General features: G+C 47.5%; 1 protein-coding gene across 5 annotated transcripts in view; it reads left to right on the top strand.

Moving 5' to 3' along the window:
* SCML4 (Scm polycomb group protein like 4) overlaps positions 1-20,677 on the top strand; it is a gene marked incomplete at its 5' end in the record, with an annotated part of 62,287 nt that overhangs the window by 18,080 nt on the left and 23,530 nt on the right. For 2 of the 5 annotated variants that reach the window (XM_082668922.1, XM_082668920.1), the window contains 3 exons: positions 1,461-1,590; positions 3,758-3,958; positions 8,511-8,705. In XM_082668922.1, the coding sequence (XP_082525048.1) occupies positions 1,461-1,590; positions 3,758-3,958; positions 8,511-8,705 (526 nt within the window). Of the gene's footprint in view, positions 1-1,460; positions 1,591-3,757; positions 3,959-6,338; positions 6,471-8,510; positions 8,751-18,257; positions 18,461-20,677 lie in introns of those variants that run through there. The other 3 variants (XM_082668919.1, XM_082668921.1, XM_082668923.1) reach the window with 3 other exon arrangements.

The following is a 20,677-nucleotide window of genomic DNA, read 5'->3' as shown; positions in this document are numbered from 1 at the left end:
ATGAATGGATCTTTCTCTTCTCCACCTACCCTCAATTCTCTGATGATCTCATTCATTATCATGGCCTTAAATATCAACTCGCTACTTACGATTCCAAAATTAGTTCTCCGTTTAGACTTTCCCCCAGAACTCCGTAGTCCAGTTTACATACCTGCCTACTTACCATCTCTTCTTGGATCTAAGCATCTTAAACCTGACATGTCCAAAATCAACCCGACCTTCCCTCGTTGTCTCCACTCTCCCCTCCTCCTTCCCCCACCTGCAAACTCCCTGGCCCAAACCCTCGGAGTCATCCTTGACTTCTTTCTTTTTCTCTCACACACTACATCCAGTGTGTCAGAACGTCCTTCTGGTCCCACCTTCAAAATCTGTCCAGAATCTGTCCCCTTCTCTTCACCTCCACTGCTCTCACCCTGGTCCAACCTACCGTCGTCGCTCATCTACTCTAGATTAGTGGTCCTCTCACTTTTGCTCCTTTCGTCTCTTCTCAACACAACAGTAAGAAAGATTGTTTAAAATGTCAGTTTAGATTCTGTAGTTTCTCTGCTCAGAAGAGCTCAGAGCAAAAGTCAAAGAACTTACAGTGTCTTGCAGAGCCCCGTGGTTTTACCACCTCTCCAATCTCACTCTTGCCACCTTAATGTGGCACAAACACTCCAGGCATGCTCTGCCTCAGGACCTTTGCAGTTGGTATTCTCATTCACTGGAATGTTTTCCCCTTAAACACTGGTATGACTTGAATGAATGAATGTAGAATGGTTGGATAACTAGCAGTAGGAATACTATTTCTCCATGACTACTATTATTATTACATCCTAAAAATCCAGGAATCAAGTTAGGATATGGATGGGGATTGCATATACATTAACAACAGAATGTACACCCTTGCTACTCAAAGTGTGGTCCATAGACCAGCAGCATCAGCCTTTGATGGTCTCCACTGCAGGAAATAAACCCTGAGAAGCATGTCACCTTTTGGAAGAATGGCTCCTGCTGTCTCTTCTAGCAGGACCCAGTGATCTTTGTGAACAGAAAACTCAGCAGAGTGAGCAAAGCTTCAGGATTGGTCACTGGGTGGCTGTCAGGAAAGAGCTGTCCGCAGGAACCTCAGGAGCACAGGGGCTTAGGCTGGGAACTGTCCCCGACCCTGCATCCTGCACTCAGGAGGCTTATAGGCTGCAATTCCTCACACCTCTGTGTGTCCCACACCCTCTGCCTGACACAGTCATTTCCTGGGTGGCTCCACTGTAAGGACGGGGTGCAGAGCTGACCTCTAGGTGTGACCCAAACTTGAATCTTGATCATGAACTTGAATCTGAAGTTCAGCCCCCAAAGCTACACAATAGAAAGGTGTGGAAGAATGACAGAGTAGCAGTGGTTAACTGAGCCCAGGAAGGATCCTGGGAAAGTGCAGAGAGCATATCCAGATTTTCATTGACTCCCTGGGTTCTCTCTTGCAGCTCAAGTCTCGGGTTCTCATGACGCCTTTAGCCCTCTCACCCCCGCGGAGCACGCCGGAGCCCGACCTCAGCTCCATCCCTCAGGATGCAGCCACCATACCCAGCTTGGCAGCGCCACAGGCTCTCACAGGTAGGTGAGGCGAATGAACTCCAAGGCTGGGATGGCCTGCCCGCCAGCTAAAGTTACTTTGTGAACTAGAGAGCTGCCACTGAGGTCGCTCAAATGAAGGATTCAGTGTGTCAGTTGGACAGTAGATAGGATGACCAAATTCTCTGAGAACAGGAGTTCAGTGTCTCACAGCTTGGATTATTTAAAATTGATTTTCAATACATCTTGGGTTCAGCTGGTTGCTGTGGGTGGGTGGAGGCTAGAAAGAGTGGTTGGCGGCCCAGACTGTCTTCAGAGCCGCGTCTACTTTGCACCAACAGTGAGCCTGCTCACCTTGAAGAGTTTCTATCCCTGTGTTTGTACTTCCAGATCTCCTAAGGATCTTAATGCCCCTCAATCCCACCCAGTGCCTTCCAGTCCAGTTCAGGGTGGAGCTCGGCCCAGTCTCCCTCATGGGGCGTCCACCAACCAACAGTTCCATCTTAAAAGTAACAGCAGTCGGATGGTGTCTCTCTCTCTCTCTCTCTCTCTCACACACACACACACACACACACACACATATACACATACACATCCATAGTTCCCCCTCATCACAGACCATCCGCAGCCCCATCCCACTTAAATCCCTCAGTGCCCTAATGCTGTTAGGTAAAGACCAAATTTTGTAGTATGGCCAACAAGGCCCTGCTCTTAGTTTTTAGGGCCCATCATAGGATCGTAGCATATTCTCTTTCCTTCTTCTGGAATGATCTTTCCTCTAGGGTCAACCTATTCCTCCCTTGCACCTCAGCTCAGGTACCTCCCTCCAGAAAGTGTTCACTAACTTTCCTGCCAAGGTTCCCAGGACGGGCTCTCCTAGCATCTCCCTAATGTTTCTTGCAGCCAAGGTCACATATCACTTCCTGTAATTCTCTGAGTAGGTCTGTCTCCCCTTCTGGGCCCTAAGTTCTCTGAAGTCAGGGATTATGTAGATTTTCTCTGTAGGGCCTAGCACACTGCCTGGCATGAAGGTCCCTTAGCAATTAGATTTTCCTTAATCATGTGGGATTAGTTGAAGAAGGAAGCCTGGTAGAGTGAAAAGAGCACAGGCCATGACATCAGAAAGATGTTAGTTAAAATCCCTATTGCACCATTAATTACACTTTCTGAGCAGCCACTAACCACTTTTAACCTCAGTTTCTTCTTTAGTAGAGGAAGTAATAATATTTAATTCTCAGGCTTATCTTGAGAATCAAACAAGATAAAGGATATACAGTGCCCGGAATATAGTAGGTGCTCAATAAAAACTAATTTTCTTCAACTTTGTTGTTACTGTTTAATCCTTCCAAAGTCCTAATGGTCTCCTCTTACAGTCCCTCTTTAACGCTTCTCTGCACTAGTGGCCTCCAGGGTAAGATGCTCATACCTGGGCTGGGGGCAGGGGGAGACATAAAAGGAGCCATTAACATGTGGAAGAAAATATGACACCTACTATTAATATTTCTTTTTATCTCATCCTTTAAAATTTTCTATTTTTTGGTTATATCTTTAAAATGTATGTAATACCTTAATACGGTTGAGAATGTATATAATCTATAAATAAATAAACACATGTTAGGGCATGTGGCAAAAATTTTTTTACCAATGGGGTATATTACTTTAAAAGTGTGGGGACCATTGGTTGGGCTCACCTAAATGGACTGCTGAGTGTTCATTACCCTGAGATTGTAAGTAGAATCCTCTTTAGAATTTCATCGAATATATAGTCTTTGGAGTAATTAGCAACATGTTGATTTTTTTTAATTACTGAAGGTTAACAAAAAAAATGGCAAACATTTTATATAGCTTGATAGCTTCCTGGGAGGAGAAGGGAAGATTTTGTGTATGTTCCCAGCACATAAATACATTTATATACGTGGTCCACAATTGTCCATAATCGTCTACAATTCAGATTTGAGTACATCAGAGAGGACATGCCTATTTCTTCCCAACCAGGAGGCCTTTCTGAGAGCAAGCCCTGGCAGCTGGAGGCGATTGAGTCTATTGCCTCTTTTACTTCTTAAGTTGGGAAGAACTGGTCCCACTTTGGCCTTTGCTTTCCCAAGACCAGGGCCAAGGGGACATGGCTGAGGCCTCCCCAGTGTGCACGGGAGCCACCCCTGGCCTGATGTGCTTCGATGCTGAGGGCTTTGTGGGTCTGTTTCCACAGTCTGCCTCTACATCAACAAGCAAGCCAACGCAGGGCCGTACCTGGAGAGGAGGAAGGTACAGCAGCTCCCCGAGCACTTTGGGCCTGAGAGGCCGTCGGCTGTCCTGCAGCAGGCCGTGCAAGCGTGCATCGACTGTGCCCACCAGCAGAAGCTGGTCTTCTCCCTGGTCAAGCAGGGCTACGGTGGTGAGATGGTGTCAGGTAAAGCCCTGGAGCAGGCCGTATGAGGAGGGCCATGGGTGTGTCTCCAAAGAGGAAAATAACTGTAGTCAGGCTTGGGGGACTGTGGCCAGGGTCTGTCCCCATCTTCTGGGCTCCAGGGTCCTTAAGTGAGCCTGTGTGCCGAAGGTGTCTCTTGGGACTTGAGGAGAAGATACTTCCAGATCTGGATAAGAAGACTGGACATCTGAATCCTCTCCCTTGACTTGCCTCTTTCACCTCCCACTTCCAACCCATCAATAAATCCTATTGTTCTAACTGTAGAATATATCCAGAATCCTTTCAGAATCAACTTCAAAATATCTCCAGAATCCTTTCACGATTCTGGTTCTTTCAAAATCTAAGTCAGATCATGCCCCTCCTTTTCTCCAAACCCTCAATGGCTCCCATGTCACTCTGAGAAAAAGCCCACATCCTTACAAGGGCCTCCAAGTCCTATGTGACCTGGTCCTGGGAACTTCCTCGATCTCCTGGCCACTTCTATTGAGTCCCAAACTCTGCTCTGGCCACAGTGGCTTCATTCCTGTGTCCTCCAACCATGCTCCTCCTGCCTCAGGGCCTTTGCACCTGCTGTTCTCTCTTTATGGAATGCTCTTTCCCCAACTGTCCATGTGACTTGCTCCTGGAGTTCCTTCAGATTCCTACTCAAATGCCACCTTATCAAAAAGCCCTTCCCTGACCACATGTCTAACACATCAGCCCTTGTCACTATTTATTCTCCCTTCCTCTGCTTTATTCCTTATTCATAGCACTTAACACCATGCAGGGAAGTGGGGAAAGTTCATGGTCTAAACCCCACCTCACAGGACATTTTTTTTTTTTTAAAACGAGAGCCTTCAGGGTCAATCCCATCTCCCATTGTCACCACCGTCCTCCATTTTCCACCCCAACCCAACAGCATCCAGAGGGAGTGGAAACTGTCACCACAAGTCTGAGGCAGAATTGGGAGCTCTGCCCCCTTCAAATGTTTCCCCTCAGTGGCTCTGTCTGTCTTACCCGAGGCTCTCCACATGCACAGTGGTTGTTACCACCTGCCCTTAAGCCCTGGAGCTCCAGGACTTTGCAAGATGCTTTGACTCCAGGGGGACAGCCTGGTGTCTTCTCTAGCCCAGCATCGTAGACACAGCCTCCATATCACCAGGGAAAAGGGATACAATTCCCCAGCCACAGGGCAGTGCAGGTGACCCTGCTGGTTGACTAAGAAAGGGTCGGGGAGAGGGGCCTTTAATGTGGCTACGCCCTGGAAAACCAAAGCATAAGTGTTTTATTTAACTCCAGATTGATCCCGAGGGCTTGCAGATGGGGAGGTTTTTCCAACACAGCTTTACCAGCTCTGATTGATTCAGCCCTCCTTCTGGAGCTCCCTGTGAGCAGGAAGCTGGGTCTGACTTGCTGGTAATTGATTAAAATAGAACTTGGCAAGGTCTGGGTGCATGTGTCTGACCCAGGGTGACTTTTAAGAGACTTCAGCAGATGTGCGGAGAGACAGGACAAAGAAGTACTGCACCAAAGAGGCTAGGAGGAGAGTCCTGCTGTCAGGCCTCTGAGAGCTCCTTGGCTGTCCTCTCTGAGAGCCAGGTTCTTGACCCTGCACTGCCCTCTGAGGTTGAAGGCCTTGTCCGTTTCCTTGCTAAACAGCAGGGCTCAGGACGCAGACCCAGTGCTAAGAGAAAGCTCCTCCTGTACCGTGTGTCCCCACTCTTGAGCAAATCCCGTCTGAGCCCTTTGTGGCCCCTGCCCCCCAAGCTGGGAGCACTGACCCCGTTCTCCCTGCTCTCCTGCTTGGCTTTTCTGCGGCCTCAGGGGCCTCGGTGCTGGGGAGGAGGCTCGCAGTGCCTGGCACCAATGCATGAGCGGGCAGAGCCCTGCCAAGTTTCCCTTGGCTGAAGCATTCCCAGGAAGGCTGGAGCTGAGGACTTGGTCATGGAGAATGCAGTAGCGCTGAGGGTCCTCCTCATGCCACCTCCTTAGGTTGTGAGGTGGCAAGGTGGGCGTCCACGTTTCTGATGGTGATGTGGCAGCCCAGCAAGGTGGTGCTAGCCCCAAGGTGGTTTAGGGAGGGACTCAGGAGGAAGAGTCAGACTCTCCCACTCTCCACCTAGAACCTGATCCTTAGGGCACTGCTTTCTAAACATCCGCATGGCACAACATGTAGAAAATGGTGAACACTGGTGCTGGTACCATGGGCTAAGGGAATTTAACCTGCTGTGGCTGGGCCTTGGGCCACCCCAAAGGCTGAGGGGGAGTAGTATCTCAGTACCCATGACCCATTCCTAGCACACCTGTTGGGACGCTCTGCCTTAGTCACACTCTCCCAGAGGGGTAGATTTCGTGATCTCACAAATTCCATGTCTGCTTCCAGGAGGTGGAATTTTCCTGCTATGTGACCATCCAGGCACCTCTGGGAATGTATACACACTGATTTATGGCACAGGCCTGATGACCCAGACCTTCCTGCTGTGGGTTCAGTTTCCAGCACACCTACTCTTTCAAGGTATCGGAGGCAAGCAGCAGTGCCCACCTAAGAGGGAATTTCCAGAGTGTTCAAGTGGCCAGGATGACCCCCTTACTGAGCATCTAAGCAGCTCTTTGCTGGCTCTCCTAATCTGAGTCACCTGGAGTATTAAAGTGACAGGCAAGTGCCACTTATAGGCCTCATGAGCTGGAAAAAAACGCTCTAGGCCTTCTCCTCAGTTTCCTCATCCATATTACGGAGTCATAACCTTTTCTCCACTGTCCTCACAGGACAGTCAGAAGGCCTAAATGAGGTGACAGGTCTGAAAGCTCTTGTCAAACTATAAAAAGCTACACAAAAGAAATAGATTGTTTTGATTTCTAATTTAAATGGGTGTGGAGTTTTTTTGTTGTTTGTCTTTTCGCTCTGGTCGCCCTGCCCCAGCCCTTACAGTGTGCTAGCCTTTGAGAGATATAGTATAAAAATCCAGGCTGCCTTCCAGGTGCTGGTGCTGAGGGCAGAGCCCAGGTGGGAGCAGAATGTCCTGCTGGGGATCTTCTCATGTGTTCTGCACCCTGGAGCAGCTGTGCGAGCTTCATGCAGCAGCAGAGGGCTGTGAGGAGGATTACAAAAAGAAACATGCTCTGGGCTGGAAGAACCAGGTGTTTCTTCTAAATTCTGGTCACCCTAGAGAAAATGAGTTTGATCTAGCGTCACTGTGGAGACATTATTGTTCTTTGATAAAGACTCCTCCCCTTTAGGCTGAATGAACCCTGAACACTGTGGTGCTGCGTTAAGAGCTGGAGACCTCAGCATGAACTCAGGTTTATTTGAATATACCTATATGTCTAGATCTAGACATATCTATCTAGACCTACCTATTGATCTAGATCTATCTATCTAGAGTTGCTTAACATAGATGAGAGTATGTCATAGGGACACAGGAGTCAGTCTGTAAGATCCCAAAGACAAAAACTGGAATAATTTAGCAATAAGATACATAATATAGTATTGGACAACCCACAACACAAAATAAATATATATATTTTAAACTTTTATTTATTTATTTTTGGCCGCACCATGTGGCCTGTGGAATCTTAGTTCCCCAACCAGGGACCGAACCCAGGCCCTCGGCAGTGAGAGGGCTGAGTCCCAACCACTGGACCACCAGGGAATTCCCCCAGAATAAATATACTGAGTCTGCACTGATATCGATGAATAAACAAATAAATAAATGGAGGAAATGGGACAAGTCTTCCTTTATAGAAGAATTCCAAATGATATAGAGACTCTTCCCTCTCCAGGAGGTAGAGCTTAATCCCTCCACTGCCCTTAACTGTGGGTAGGACCTTGTGACTTATTTCCCAGGAACAGAATACAAAGAATACAGTGGAGGGCTTCCCTGGTGCGCAGTGGTTGAGAGCCCGCCTGCCGATGCAGGGGACATGGGTTCGTGTCCCGGTCCAGGAAGATCCCACATGCCGCGGAGCGGCTGGGCCCGTGAGCCATGGCCGCTGAGCCTGCACGTCCAGAGCCTGTGCTCCGCAACGGGAGAGGCCACAACAGTGAGAGGCCCGCGTACCGCAAAAAAAAAAAAAGAATACAGTGGAGAAATGTGGCAAACACTGTCTTGGCCAGGAGATAAAGGTTAACATCCCAGTGATGAACTGTGGCTATCATGTACCACCCCCCACTGACTCTGTGGTCTTCCTCCTCAAAACCTCCTAACCCCGGTAAAATCATAAGAAAAGCATCAGACAAACCAGATCGCGGGACGTTTTACAAAATACCTGACCAGTACTTTTCAAGACTGTCAAGATCATGAAAAACAAGAAAAGACTGTGAAACAGTCACAGACCTGAGGAGACCGAGTTCACACAACAGCTACACCCGATGTGGTCTCCTGAATGAGATCCTGGAACTGAAATAGGACATTAGTGTAAAAACAGGTGAAATTCCAATACAACTTAGTTGAAAACAAAACAAAACTGAACAAACCAAAACCTCTTCCCCAGGGCTGACGGGCTGACGGCTTTCTCCAGAGCCCCGCTCTAAGTCGCTGTCTCTGTGCTCTTCCAGTCTCCGCATCCTTTGACGGGAAGCAGCACCTGCGGAGTCTGCCCGTGGTGAACAGTATTGGGTACGTCCTCCGCTTCCTTGCCAAGCTGTGCCGAAGCCTCCTGTGTGACGACCTCTTCAGCCACCAGCCGTTCCCCAGGGGCACCAGCGCCTCCGAGGAAGCCCCTGAGAGCCAGGAAGACAGGATGGAGTCAGGTAGGGTTTGCCCGTCTGTCTTCCTGGGCCTGCAGGTGGTTCCAGGTGTCCCCGCCCTCCCGGGTCAGGTGAGGCTGCCACTAAGGGGGCTCCTGGGAGCTCTGCTGCTGGAAGCTCACGGGCTGCTCCTCTGGGCACCCGGGGAACAGTCAAGGCTGACCAGGACCAAGGACACCCCAACGGTCCGTGCCCAGGCTGCAGTGGGAAGAGATGGCTCCAGCTACTGAGAGCTGACATTATAGCTTCTAGGCCTATGTTATTAGAATTTAGACAATGAGACCGCATCACATGCAATGAGTGATTTTTTTCCTCTCTTCTAATTAAGACTCTTGAGCATTTATTCATCATCGTTGAGTAATTGAAGGACTACTAGCCTAAGGAACAAAGAAATCCTGAAGAAACAAGGGCTAACGAATTGATTACGTTGGTCCTGTCTGGGGGCCTCAGATTCCTATCCAGGTCAATAAAATGTGTAACAGAGTGTCTATCGTGGCAGGAATTTGACCTGCCCATAAATCACATATGTCCTTCAGTGAGAGTGTTTCTCTCTCGTCACAGGATAGAAAGTGACCCAGGGGCTGAATGCCTTTTGTATCACCAGCCCCAGAATAGCTCAGCATAGGGAAGTGGCCAGTGGGAAGTGCAGCAAGGCCACATGGGCAAACTTGCCACACTGTTGTCTGCCCAATGGGCTGCTCCTTCCTTCCCCACTTAGCGGCCCTGAGTTATGGATTTGCAAGGAGTTGAACATGAGTCCAGGTTCTAGATTCCAGGTTCCCAAGGATGAGCAGGCATGTTGCCTTTTTTCTTTCTCTGGAAGCAGTGTTGTTGATACATAAAGAACACATAGACAGTGAAATGGAATCTAACCATTATGTCATTCTGCAAACACTTGCTGAATCTTTTCTGTTCCAAGCACCATGTGAGACCCTGTCTTGGAATAAGGCAAATATGTATGTGAGCTTAGGAAAGTTTTTGAGGTATTGAGTAACCAGTATGAATAATGAAAAACTTACATTTGCAGGTATGTGCTCACAGACAGGCTTAGAGCATTCAACAAAACGATACTTATAATAGGAGTGGCTGTGTTTTAAGCCTAGGAGGACATCAGGGAAGGATAAAGTTAGATTCTAAGCATAGATTTTTCTCACATCCTGTCAAGAGCCTTGTCTACAGTTTTACTTTAAACTCTCAGAGACCTGGGAAACAGGAAGAAATCTGGCCTTTACAAAGAAATGTACCTAATTAAATATAGTTTGTGTGAGCAGATGCTATATACTTCTGTGTTTTTCTTGATGCCTCTATATGTGTGAGCTTGGGAAAGTCTTCTCATGTCTCTGGGCCTCAGTTTCCTGTGTGAAATGATGGGCTGAGTTGCTCATGTATAATGTTCTGGTTCTGACAGTCAAGAATCTGGCCTCTCTTGTAAACCTTAGTTGACTCAGAAACATATTGTAAAGCTCACGTATCTTCCAGTGAATCTTGCAATGAAAATAGCAGATGATGATCTGATTTCACTTCGCACACCCTAAAGTCATTGTTACATTGAACAAGCAATGACCCATGGACATAATCATAAAGCCACGTAATTCATGTCTCCCATTCTCCTTTAAATGAAAGTCTCCTGTGAGACCACTTCTTCCCTGTCCATGGATGAAATTTAGGGCAAATCTCGTGACTTTTCTGGCTCCTTTCAGATAACAAAACACTCTCTAGTAAATGATTAATATGTCCAGGTCAGTGTGATCATCCAACTTTAAATTTCACTCAAAGATGGAACTACTCCCCATTCCCAGCTCAGCCCTGCTTCAGGCCAGTTGCCTGCAGCAGTAAAGGAGGGCATGGTTGGCTTCTCTCCACCTCCTGCCCAACCCTATGTTTTTGCCCCTTCCTTATCTAGCTAATAATGATTCCCGATCCTTCCTGATCAGAGTGAGGGAAGGAGGAGACGCAAGAGGTAGGAGAGTTTTTACTTGACTAATCCCGCTGTGAGCTGGCATCAGCCTCCCTGGTTCTGGCAGGTGTTTCAAGCTGATTCTGCAGCCTGTGGGCTCTTGCATGGGTCCTTTGGTGATCCTACCATCTCTCATCTGCACGTTCCTTGACATGGACAAAGGTAACTCTTCTCTGGCTGGTCACTTACAGTTCTTCCCACAGCCTCAAGGCATCTGTGGGTACATCTCTAACTTCTTTCTGCTGAGGCCCCCTTGTGCCTCCAGACAGTCCTATGGAAAGGATCTAAGATAATCTCACTTCAGATCTCTCTTCTGATGGCCCGCATCTGGTCCCTTAGAAACACCCTTTGCCCAAACAAACTCAGGGCGTGCAGGCTGATCTCAGCAGACACCTCTCCTTTGTCCTGCCATCACAGCAGCCAGACTTTTTGGTTTCTCATGGAAATCAAGCAGTAATCCATTGTGTCTGTTGAGCTCCAGGGACAGATATCAAGCTATTCACACGGCCACATTGAAGCTCTTGGATCACGTGGGGTAGTTCTCTCCACAGTTCATCTTCTATTCAACCTGCTTTTCAACCTCTACAATTTCTTTTGCAGGCTGCATGTGGGTGGTCATCTACACAGGTAAAACTGGCTTCCCACCACCTCTTTTTTCTAGAGCTCCACACTTCTCTCTGCTATGGGGAGACTATTGTCTTGCAGCTTCAGCAAAACTGAAACTAAAATAGTTTCATTTTAACTTCCTGTCCCAGGAACCCCCCTTCAGCTTTCCTTAAGTGATCACTGAGGAAACCTTTGCCTTGGTTTCCTCCTTATTCTTTCTCCTTCCAAGCTCACCATGCTGAGTGCAGTTCCTGTCTTTTTCCTGGGAAAAGTGTCGTGCAGCCGCCTCACTTCTTCCCTGGGCTGAGGCCGGTATTTCCGCCTGCAAGCTGGTTTCTTTCCTAGTTGGCTTGGCTTTGGGAGTAATGACTCCAGTTGTCTTCATGAGCCCTTCCCTAGCCTGTGGCTGCTTTGAAAAAATGAATTGCTCCAGTTCTTGTGGAAATTGTTCCCCGTGCCCTGGGTGCTACAGAACCAAGCGCTGTGTGTTTCTTGTGTCTGGGGCCCCAGGGAGGGTGGAGGAAGCAGCTACGGCACAGTAAGCTTTGAGCAGCCCCCTGGCGCACACCTCTCCTACCTGTTTGCCATGGAGCCTAGGATGACACCACTAAAGAGTTTGCCTTTAGGGCTTCCCTGGTGGCGCAGTGGTTGAGAGTCCGCCTGCCGATGCAGGGGACACGGGTTCGTGCCCTGGTCCGGGAAGATCCCACATGCCGCGGAGCGGCTGGGACCGTGAGCCATGGCCGCTGAGCCTGCGCGTCCGGAGCCTGTGCTCCACAACGGGAGAGGCCACAGCAGTGAGAGGTCCAGGTACCGCAAAAAAAAAAAAAAAAAAAAAAAAGGAGTTTGCCTTTAGACTAAGACATTGCCTCTTTAGGATTGCCTTGTCAAAGTTCCCTTAAAGGATAACATATCAAGTTATTATTACCTTGGATGAGGAATTAGTTTATTACCCACTTTTCCATGATTATGGCAAGAAAGGCAGGTGTACTTATAAGCGAAGGGGTGGAGGTCTTCATTGATTTTAGGCTTCACATCCATCCGTAGGACCACATCATTCCTAAACAAGATTGTACAGTCTTGAACTCATTTGAACCAGATCCTGCTCTGCCCCAAGGTTGTTCAGTCAAAGCTGGAGTGTTCCAGGTTTGGTGCCACACAGTTAGAGGGTTTGTCAACACTCATTAGGACATTTCCAAAAGACAGTTAATCAGACAGTAAGAAAATGCAAAGCCATGACACATAAGGAACTATATAAAAAAATGGATGATTTGGGGAAGACAGAAGACAGATTTGGGGAAGACAGAAGACAGAAGACAAATTTTCTGTTCCAGGATATGACAGCAGGTCATGTGGATTTGGTCTTTGTGGCCCTGAAGATAGATTTAATTAAACCTCACGTCTTGCCACTCAAACTCGGGTCAGGAGCACTGTAGTAACGTGAGAAAGGAAAAGCTCAGTGGCCCTCCCTCACTCCTTCACAACAGATCCCAGGTGTTTTGAAGACACTTAAAGTTGGAGAAGCCTGGGTTTCAGGAATACTCTCCCACGTAGAGGACTTGGCACCTGAATAACCAGGAGGAACTCTCAGAAGACAGCTCCCTCAGGGTTCAGGTGGGGTTGACATTGTAAAGAACTTTGAAAAGCCAAAGCCATTCAGAAGTAGAAGGAGCTGCTTGGATGGAGAGAGCTCCTCATTACTGGTGACAAGTGCAGATGTCCACATGTCAGGGCCATTAGGGTGAACTCTGGCAACCCAGAGGAGTAAGAGCAAGATGTCGCCTCTGGTCCCTTCCAAGCTGAGAGACGGCTGGAGGTGGCAGAGGACGGCCACGGACAGCAGGAGGTGAGAGGCCCTAGAAGCCCTGGGGAGGGGGTCCCCCAAAGGGGAAGATGAGGATACTGAGACAGAAGGGCTCACATTAGAGCAGAGAGAGGGCTTCTTCCAAATCTCTTCCTCAGACCTTTGAAATATAAACTCTGTCACCAAATGATCTTTCTCCTGCATTCAGGGAAAACCAGGTTTCAGACCCACTCAGCTGCCTGAATTCAGTCTGGAAGGTAGAGTTCTTGGCTTGAGACCAAGAATTTTAGTCATTTTCCTCCGAATCTATTAACTGACAGCCAAATGTTCATGTTTTCAGAAGAAGAGCAGTTCCCTGGATGCTTTAGGAGAATGGAAGCAAAAACATGGATTTGATAACATTTGTGGTTCTGTCAGAAGTCCTGAGATGATCATGGGGAAATTTTACCTTATCTTTGAATGTTGGGGAGAAAAAAGGTCTCAATTATAAGTAAGCTTTAGCCAGATGCTTCTCAAACTTTAATATGCCCTGGTACCACCCAGGCATCTTGATGAAATGTGGATTCTGGCTCAGGAGGGCTAGAGTGGGGGCCTGAGAGTCTGGTTTCTAACAGGCTTCCAGGTGATGTCCGTGCTGCTGCTGGTTGGGGACCACACTTTGAACGAGAAAGTGTGTGCTGACGGAGTCCTGCTCCCAGAGGTAAATTTATTTCAGGTTTTCAGTAAAATACGTCTCTCCGTGCTAGGATGGTGCCAAACCTGTAAAAGCATTGCTGCTGAGGATGACCTGGTGCCCCGTGGAGGTGTCTGTGGGCTGGAGAAGAAGAGAGGGGCGTGAGGGGGCAGAGTAGTCAGGCACGGTGGCACATGTGCAAATCCAGGTGAGAAAGAGGAGGTTTGCAGTGCTGGGGAAGAGAGTGAAAGAAAGGAAAGAATGATGATGGGCAAATTTCCTGGTGTGGCCTGACCACCACCGGCAGCAGGGTCTCTGTTGCCCTCTAAGCTTCTCTGAATTCCTAGAAGACCCTAGGGATCTGTTCTCTCAGACCCTTGTTTACATACCCTCCCTGCCTTATACTGCTAGAATCTGGGTCCAGACCTCGTCTCCCTGCTAGGTAGACTTGAGGGCAGGGACGTGCAGTCCCCAGCAGAGCCTGAGATGTAACAAGTCCACAGTAAATATTTACTGTTTCGAATTCTATGCGACACAACAGAACAAACTGTCTGCTCACCAAGCATTGGGGAGATCTTCTTTGGAAACCACAAATGTGGTAGCTGAACTCTTTTGCAAGATCTAGTTTAGTGATTGGCTTCCTGCCTTTTGAAGGTTTGACATGATGGGAACAAATTGTTTACTTTTTGTTGAGTAGCTTTTCTTGATACACAGACGGTGGGGGTGGGAGATGAGAAAGGACATTTGTTCTTGAGACTTGATGTTTTCTTCCTTGGCTGGTGGTCTTGGAGCCAGGCACCAGAAAACTATTGGAGTAACAGACACACACGGTACGTTCTGCTGTGGTTGAACCTTCATACCCAGCATCTAGAAATCAAATCTGCTTCCTTGTTAAACTACAAATTTGTCTAATGTAATAGCTCTACAAAGAATGACTATCCAGAGCTTATCTCTCTTTCCAAAAGGTTGTTTATTTCTAAAAGGAAATAGAGCTTATCAAGTGGCATGAGTTCTATTATACAGGAATATCCATATGATCAGTTGGCAAACATTTTCTGAGCTCCCTCTACATGTGATACCTGCAGAGCTGAGGCCACTTGTTCAGAGCCACACAGAAAGGCGGCAGCAGGGTGGAAGCTGAGCCTAGGTTTTCTCCTCCCTGGCCCTTTGCTTTTCCTCCCAAGCCTATCAGTAGGGCCCCATTACCCAGCACTTGCTGGGGTGTGTGTGTGTCCTGTTCTCTGGCTCAGAAGCCTGACCGCACAAAATGGATGTTCACAAGTGGCTTGTGGTACCCCTGTGTCACTTCTTCTAGCAAAGATGTAAAAGAACAAAACAAACACAAATGCCCACTTAGCAAAATCTAGGCAGAAACTGCACTCCAGGGACATCAATTATCTTTTCTCCTTCTGGGTTAATATCTTGGCCCCAAGGAGTGTCTCTTCCTTATCTTTGTGCCCTAGCTACATCGTTGCTAGACGACATCCACAGGACAGGCAGAGCCTATCATCCTAGACACCAGGAGAACTTTCTCATCCCTACAAAACCCACACAAAGTGGCCTACTCCACCGACACTAGGTGTGGTTTGACCTGGTATTTTAAATAATATATGAAATGATGGGGGAAAAAAGAAATGAAGGAAGGCATGTGCAGGCCAATGATTAGAATATTGCAGAGCTATGCTCACCCTGTCATAGCCACGGGCCATGTGAACAAAATGAGCCATCTGGTTCTCAAGCCATGCATTGGAAAGGGGGTCATTTGGAAGGAGAACAAAGTATCAGTGTCAAGCTCAGTTCTTAAGAATCTTTGCAGAAAGTTTTGATGGAAAGATGAAAAGAAGAACGTCCGCAAGTTCGGCAGCAAATACAAAAGGCCTTCCTATATTTTCGGACAGGTAGGTCCAGGAGAAGCCCAGCCAGAGCTCTTACAGCATGGAATAGGGAGTGTTTGCCAGTGTAGAATTCCTGATCTTAGCTCTGCCTGTGTGCCAATATGAGTTCATTTAGGAAAAGCTGTTTATCATATTTTTAGTGATATCATTCATTAAAGTATAATATCTGTACCTATTTTAAAACATTGAGCTAAAAAACAAAACAAAACAAAAAACGTTGAGCTAAAAGGGAAAAATGTAACTTCTAAGGAAAACACTGGGTTTTGTAGAATTTGAAATAGATTTTCACAATGCTCAGTAATTTATTAGATCCCTTTGTGCTGTAATGATTTGGTTCTCTTTTGAATCCTGTAGATATTGAGGAAGCACAAGGATTCAATAATTATTGGTTAAATGAATGAATGAATGAATGTTCCAATTAAGTTGTTGGAACCTCCCAAGGTCCTTTAAATATGGGATAAATAGGCTACTATTGAATCATGGTGACCAATTTGGTAATATTTTAATAGAAAGTATATACATTAAAATGACACAAAAAGAAATGAAGATAATGCTCCGCTTGGCCAAGATCACAGATAAAGTCATTTTGTGGATTAAAGATGCCAACACCAAAGACTTGAGGAACAGAATGATGATGGTGGTAGATCCCCAGTAGGCTTTCTACTGTTTGGGAGAGCTCCTTCTAGGAGGGAGTGTGGAGGAGAAAAAGAGGCTGCCAAAAAATAGGCGGTATGAACCTTTCCTTCCTACAAGGCTGGTCTCAGGAATTCTCTGAAAGACAGCCCTACCCCTGCCCCCCATGTCTCTCTTCAAATAAAGAAATCTACTGGAAATCTTCCCCTTTGTTCAATGAAACTGTCCTTAATGTGACATCCCTACCCATCAATCCCCCATGAGCCACTCTTGAACCGGGGACGATGTTGGGGACAGCTGAGGCAGGTGCGCAAGGCCCTCTGTGTTTCTGGCAGGCTTGTCCAAAGAGGCTCCTGCCTTGATGGAAGAGTAGATGTTAGGGAATGGGCAAGGTCTGTAAGGAGATCCAAGGAGATGGTGACCAAGGTCTCTGGTTTATACATCAGAACACTGAAAGCACAAGGACTGATGGAAACAAAGGATCAAGTATATGAGATTTGGCCATCCCAAAATCTCCAGGGCCCAGAGGAGCTGTAATTGGAGACTCTATCCTTGGGCTGCTCCTCTGGACTAATACCCTGAGCCCCTGTGGTGAGTCCTAAGGTAATATCTGCAAGTTATCCACACCAGTATCTACTGACCATGCATCAGAACTGGGTTAAATTGGCAAACCATGCCAAGAGGAATTGAAGCAACTTTGGAAACCAGTAGCCTTCTAAGATAAACTCCATGAGCTTTCTCCTATTAGTTGGTAGTTTCTGGGTCTCAGACATAAGTAGCAAACCCTTTGATTTTGGGGGAAAAAAAAATCCCATGAACTTCCTGACAGAGAATTAGATATTCTATAGCAGATACATCCTAGCTGCTACCGAATTAATAGTTACAACGTCCAACCTAGATATGCAGAGTCAAGAGGAATTAAACAAATTCCCCTTTCCCACCTGTATTATTTATCTATTGCTGTGTGACAAATTACCCCAAAACTTAGTGGCTTAAAATAACATTTATTATCTCACAGTTTCTGTGGCTCAGGAATTCAGGTGCAGCTTAACTTGGTCCCCTGGCTCTGGGTCTTTCACAAGGCTGCAAGCATCCCAGAGTTCAACTAGGGCAGGATCTACTTCCTAGCTCATTCATATGGTTGTTGGCAGGATTCCATTTCCCACAAGCCATTGGTTCCTTGCCATATAGGCCTCTCCACAGAGCTTCTCACACCATGGCAGCCTGCTTCATCCACTTGAGAAATACGGGAAAGCCTTCCTAAAAATTAGGATGTCCGTTTAGAACCAAAAGTTATATGCTGTTCTCTATTCCAGGGACGCCAACATTTTCCTGATTAAGGGTCACTTTAAATTTCCCCAGAGTTCTATGAAAGACCAAAAAGGGGGGGGGGCTATTGAGGAAACAGGGCTTGACCGTGGGAGGTCCCACACTCTCACCCTCCCCCCCCCCTCCTGCCTTCTGGGAACTCATTCCCTTAAGCCTTGGGGTAGAGGCTTGGCAAAGCCGCAAAGAAAAGACCACAGGGATGGTGGTTAGGGAACCTGCTCTCCTCTGGAGACTGAAAGGGCATTCACTATTCTCAAACGGCTGACACTGGGCAAAATTGCCTTTGGGCAAAATTTCCACAAGAGGAAATCTTAAAGACAAAGTCTCAGGCAAACCAGCAACATTGGAAAGGATTAAAGAAGTTCAGGTGTCAGGGGGAAAGTGTAAATGTACTTAAATGGACCCAAGAGGAGTTATAAGGTTGATTCTGAGGGCTGAGTGATCTGTACTTAGAGATGAGCTTGAAGAGAAAATCTATACTGGCCAGAGACCAAGTTAATGGAAAATTTAATTGAAGAGAACGAAAGGCTAAGCCTCATAGGTGGTGTGGCCTGGTGCCCTTTGAACCAGGAAGGCTGGGACAAGAGGCCACAGGGGGCCCTAAGGGAAAACGTGATGAGCTTATCTGAGCCAGAACAAGGGGCGGGACCGAGCCGGAGTAAAAGAAACCTGCAGACCTCCACAAGAACCGCAGTGAAAGGTGGCAGGAGGGCAGAGAGGAAATCTGCTTGTTTCGGACACCGAGGAGTCCCGCCGAGGGCCTCCCTGCCGCCCACAGCTGAGCACGCGCTGGGCGCTGGCGGCGGTGCTGGCGAGAAGCGTGCATGCAGCTGCCTGGTGGCGGAGACCCAACCACTCAAGGTAGGAAGTGAAGCCCAGGTCCGGCTCTGAGCAGGGGAGGGGCAGCTCTACTGGGACCTGCTAGTGTCTCCTGGCCCTTCTCCCTCCTGCCCCCTTCCTCTTTCTGTTTCTCTCCTTGCAGGTCTCTTTCCCTGCATTCCTGAACTCACTGGCTGTGCTCCTTAGGTGGTGGCACCTGGTTAAGCAGGGGGAATAGTTATTCCACGGTTATTCACGTGGCGGTGTTATCAGGCCGACTCTGTTACTTCCTTTTCTCATCTGGGGTTCAGGGCTAGGGATCCGTGGTGCCGCTATCTCTTTAAACAGCAGAGCCAAGGCGCTCACACACGGAGCCCTCTGGACACTGGTCCAGTGGTCTGACCTTCTTGTCAGCCTGAGCAGGGTCACGTGGCCTGCTGGGCTAGGCAGACCCGCTGGCAATCAATCCCAAGAGAGGCAATGGCTTTCAGCCTGGGGGAAGGTAGCAGAGCTGATTGTAGAAAGGGTTCACTCTGTGCAGCTGCTCCTTCAGCTGGGACGTTGTGACTGATATGAGGAAAGGGGAGTGGAGGGTGAGAGAGTGTGTGTGTGTGTATGAGAGAGAGAGAGAGAGAACTGTTTAGTGCTGGGAAGAACAGTGTCTGAGACTCTGGGATTTAGGGTTATTATTGCACTCAGAGAGATTACTTGAGAATAATTTTGCAGATGGTGGTGTTGTCGCTTTTCAGGGCTTCATTTGGTTAAAGAATCCAAGTAAAGTGCCATTTAAAATTCTTTAAATAAATTAAATAGTCCAAGCTCACTTAACTGTGAGCAGTTGGCTCTTGTGTCCTACCTGAAAAGGGGACAACACCCCCTGAACTAAACCTCCGGCAGCAGTGTCTGGAGTCTCATCTATGGGGGCCCCTCTTTCCTCCCTGGACCGCTGTCGCTGCTTTGGGACTTTCTCTTTCTCTCTCTGGCTCTTGGCTTTCTCCTTCCCGTCCCTCTGCCTCTTCCTCTTCTCTTTGGAGTTTCTGCACTTTCCAGGTGCTCAGCTGACCCTCCAGAACTGCAGGAGGATGGGCTGTGCTGGGCGTCCCCCAGGCCTCTGCAGGGGTGTGGGTGGAGGGAGGAGTCCACACACTCCTGACTCAGACCCTAGAGCTTTGTTCTCCAAACAAGGAGGCTTAGACCTGGTTCAGGTTCAGGAGCAAAGGGGTATCCTTTGAGGCTTGAGTGGGTTTGAAGTCTTCTAGAGTATTTTTTAGCCTAATAGGCAGGCTTTATATGGAGCAGCTGGGGAAACCATAGTCCACAAGCAGATTAGCTATGGTGAAAAAGGCTCGTCAGCCTCTTTTGAATGTTCCTAAGACACCAAACCTTGAAAACGTGGCAGCCTTCTTTGAATGTGCCATTTGTGCCTGTGCCTTTCTACTTAAGCATGCCCTTGTGATCGTATGAAAGCAGATTAATCCTTTTTCTGGAGGAAAGATTTAATGATTTATAAGTGGCATCCTTAGTGTCTTGGATAGAGGCAGGGGGTTATAGAAGAGAAGCACATAAAATGCTTCTTGTTTACCCTGCTTTGCTGAGCTGGTGTGCACAGCGATGAAACGGCCTTAAATAGAGGCTGGGCTGGATCCTCTTGTTTAATGAGAGGTGCCAGGGTGACAAGGTAGCTCGTTTCAGATGAGAAGGGATTTTCTAAGAATCCAGGAAAAAAGACTGGGAACGTCTTAATCTGTCAGCCCTGTGGTTTAACACAAGTCTGTGTGCAGGAATCGGATCCACGCAGGGCACTCTCCGCAGATGATCCCAGGTCTGCTGGCCCCATCTGGTGTTCACTCACCAGTCAGCCACAAAACTGCTTGAAAAGTGTAGTTCTCTCTCCAAGGAGATTTGGTCCTTTTTGTTTTTGTTTTTTACCAACTTTAAATAGTGGTTTTGGGTAACAAACAATTCACGAGCCACACTTTATTAAATTCATCTTACCTGTATGTTGGATGACTTAATGGTTTTAATAGTATAAAGGGTAGGTACCCAGCAGTCATCGTTTTAACTGAAGCAAGAGGAATTGGGGTTAGGTGTAAGGAAGACATTTCAGGCAATGAGGTTTGTGGCACAATGACCTAACTGTGAGGAGATTGTAAGATCTCTTTGGGGGAAGCTTTTAAATAAGAGGCTCAGTTATTTAATTTATTTTCCGCTCCAAATAACACCCTGCCTGAAAAGAGAAGTTGGGGCAAGCTCAAGGCA

This window comes from Grampus griseus (genome assembly GCF_964374135.1).
Source record: "Grampus griseus genome assembly, chromosome: 13".
Lineage (NCBI taxonomy): Eukaryota > Metazoa > Chordata > Mammalia > Artiodactyla > Delphinidae > Grampus > Grampus griseus.
The sequence above is the reverse complement of the archived record's forward strand: the minus strand, read 5'-3'. Positions and strand labels throughout refer to the sequence as shown.